This window comes from Pan paniscus, chromosome 11 (genome assembly GCF_029289425.2).
Source record: "Pan paniscus chromosome 11, NHGRI_mPanPan1-v2.0_pri, whole genome shotgun sequence".
Classification (NCBI taxonomy): domain Eukaryota; kingdom Metazoa; phylum Chordata; class Mammalia; order Primates; family Hominidae; genus Pan; species Pan paniscus.
Window position 1 is genome coordinate 25,998,827 of NC_073260.2, and position 3,003 is coordinate 26,001,829.

At 52.4% G+C, this 3,003-nt stretch overlaps 1 protein-coding gene across 1 annotated transcript; it reads left to right on the forward strand.

Annotated features, from left to right (window-relative positions):
* Window positions 1–819: 819 nt before the first annotated feature.
* On the forward strand, window positions 820–1,793 carry HDHD3 (haloacid dehalogenase like hydrolase domain containing 3). Its single transcript, XM_003833058.6, has one exon. The coding sequence runs from the start codon at window positions 856–858 to the stop codon at window positions 1,609–1,611; it is 756 nt and encodes a 251-aa protein (XP_003833106.2). The 5' UTR covers window positions 820–855; the 3' UTR covers window positions 1,612–1,793.
* Window positions 1,794–3,003: the final 1,210 nt, after the last annotated feature.

The following is a 3,003-nucleotide window of genomic DNA, read 5'->3' on the forward strand; positions in this document are numbered from 1 at the left end:
TGATCTCCATTGAAACTTGACTTGCAGGGCTGGGAGTGATGACTCACGCCTGTAATCCCAGTACTTTGGGTGGCCAAGGCTGGGGGATCACTTGAGTCCAGGGGTTGGAGAGCAGCCTGGGCAACATAGTGAGACCCACCCCACCCCACCACCCCCCATCTCTACGAAAAGTTCAAAAATTAGCCGGGCATGGTGGCACGTGCCTGTAGCCCCAGCTACTAGGGAGGCTAAAGCAGGAGGATTGACTGAGCCTGGGAGATCGAGGCTGCAATGAGCCATGCACTTCAGCCTGGGAGACAGAGAGAGACCCTGTCTCAAAAAAAAATTAAAAACTTTAAATAAAAAGAAACTTCACTTGCTTATGACATTCCCTAACTACACAGACTAGATGCGGTCCCTGGACTTATATCCTTACGGTATCTATTGACTTCATTGTATTTAAGTGTTTGTATAGTTCTTTGCCTAATATCCGTATCCCTGTTCTTCAGGGCCTGTAAATGCCCTAAGGGCTGGAAATCTGTCCCATATGCTAGCAGCTAGCTCAAAAAGGTGCTCAGAAATTTGTTGTGGATTCAGAGTGACTTTCCTAGGGTCACACCATTGGCAGCACCAGAATTTGAACCCAGTCTGTCTGATGTCAGGGCCTGAGCTTCAACCTTACCTGCTATTTTTCATTCTAGGATCTTGTGCTGTGAAGACATTTCCCAAGTGCTTCATGTTAGCCAGCAAATCTGACCCACAAGGCCTGGAAAGAGGTGATTGTTAGGTTGTGCAGAGGTGGTCTTATCCAGCTCAGCTTCCCCTGGGACCCACTGTGGGACCTGAGGCAGAACTGGGGTGGACTTGGTCTCCTCCATGGCACACCGGCTGCAGATACGACTGCTGACATGGGATGTGAAGGACACGCTGCTCAGGCTCCGCCACCCCTTAGGGGAGGAATATGCCACCAAGGCCCGGGCCCATGGGCTGGAGGTGGAGCCCTCAGCCCTGGAACAAGGCTTCAGGCAGGCATACAGGGCTCAGAGCCACAGCTTCCCCAACTACGGCCTGAGCCGCGGCCTAACCTCCCGCCAGTGGTGGCTGGATGTGGTCCTGCAGACCTTCCACCTGGCAGGTGTCCAGGATGCTCAGGCTGTAGCCCCCATCGCTGAACAGCTTTATAAAGACTTCAGCCACCCCTGCACCTGGCAGGTGTTGGATGGGGCTGAGGACACCCTGAGGGAGTGCCGCACACGGGGTCTGAGACTGGCAGTGATCTCCAACTTTGACCGACGGCTAGAGGGCATCCTGGGGGGCCTTGGCCTGCGTGAACACTTCGACTTTGTGCTCACCTCCGAGGCTGCTGGCTGGCCCAAGCCGGACCCCCGCATTTTCCAGGAGGCCTTGCGGCTTGCTCATATGGAACCGGTAGTGGCAGCCCATGTTGGGGATAATTACCTCTGCGATTACCAGGGGCCTCGGGCTGTGGGCATGCACAGCTTCCTGGTGGTTGGCCCACAGGCACTGGATCCCGTGGTCAGGGATTCTGTACCTAAAGAACACATCCTCCCTTCTCTGGCCCATCTCCTGCCTGCCCTTGACTGCCTAGAGGGCTCAACTCCAGGGCTTTGAGGCCAGTGAGGGAAGTGGCTGGGCCCTAGGCCATGGAGAAAACCTTAAACAAACCCTGGAGACAGGGAGCCCCTTCTTTCTCCACAGCTCTGCACTTTTCCCCCTCTCCCTGCGGCCTTTGTCACCTACTGTGATAATAAAGCAGTGAGTGCTGAGCTCTCAGCCCTCCCCCACTAACCAGCTCCTAGCCTCTGCCCTCCCTCATTCTCATTCACACCTGTGTCCCTTTTCCACTAGGAGTCGACTTCACATCCAAAGGATTCACAGAGGGCCCCACTAGCTTCAAAACCAGGCACTTTCAAACTTGGTTTTAGCAGCAGGGGCCTTTAGTCATGGGCGATCTGAAACCCCATTATGCAAAACTAAAAACAGACCCTGAAAAACTGCTGGAGTTGAAGCAGAGGTGCTAAGGTCTCTCTTTCAGCTTCTGAAACACGCTCTGGAAGCCTGGGGTCAGTGCTTAGTTTGAAAAGCAGGATGCTAAGCCGTTCTGTAGGGACACTGTCCATTAGCACCACATAGTATGAAGGGGAGAATTTAAACAAGGAACCCCATGACAGTCATGAGAAGAAATCCTGTTGACATATGCCTGCCCCGTGTTAGGTAAGGTGCTGAGTTACTTACATGCACATATAACCCTCAAAGCTACCTTGTTGGGCCTAGGTGGTTTGACCCCCTCCACAACTTTACAAATGAGGAAACTGAAATTCAGAGGTTAAGCAGCCTGCCCGAGGTCACAGCTAGCATGCAAAGACACCAGGATTCCATTTAGGCACATCTGAATCCAAAGCCCATTGGCTTGACCACTAGGTTGTAAGTAGATGAGGATGCTTGTCATGTGAAACGTGGTACGGTGGAGATTCTGGGAGAATAGGGGAGGTGTCCTAAAGAATATCAATCTCAAAGGGCACCCCAGTCGCAGAGACCAGTGTGGAGGTAGGAAAGTATGGGGAACAAGGACTGCAGTGTAGGGAATAGGTTTGGAGGGAGGGGGAAGAACTGGAGGTTGAAGTAGGTTGGGTTTTTCAATTCCTTTTTTCACTTTAGGAGGCTGAGGCAGGAGGATCACTTGAGCCCAGAGTTCGAGACTAGCCTGGGCAACATGGTGAAACCCCATCTCTTCAAAAAATGTAAAAACTAGCCTGGTGTGCTGGCACGCACATTTAATCCCAGCCACTCGGAAGACTGAGGCAGGAGGATCGCTTGAGCCCACAAGTTCTGTTACAGTAAGCTATGTGCCACTGCACTTCAGCCTGGGCAACAGAGTGAAACCCTGTCTCTAAAAACAAAACAACAAAAAGTTCTCCTGCCTCCCCACCTTCCCACACCTTTCTACTTGGTATTTGCTGGACATCTGTGTTCCTTGCCCAGTGCCAGGGGATACCACACATT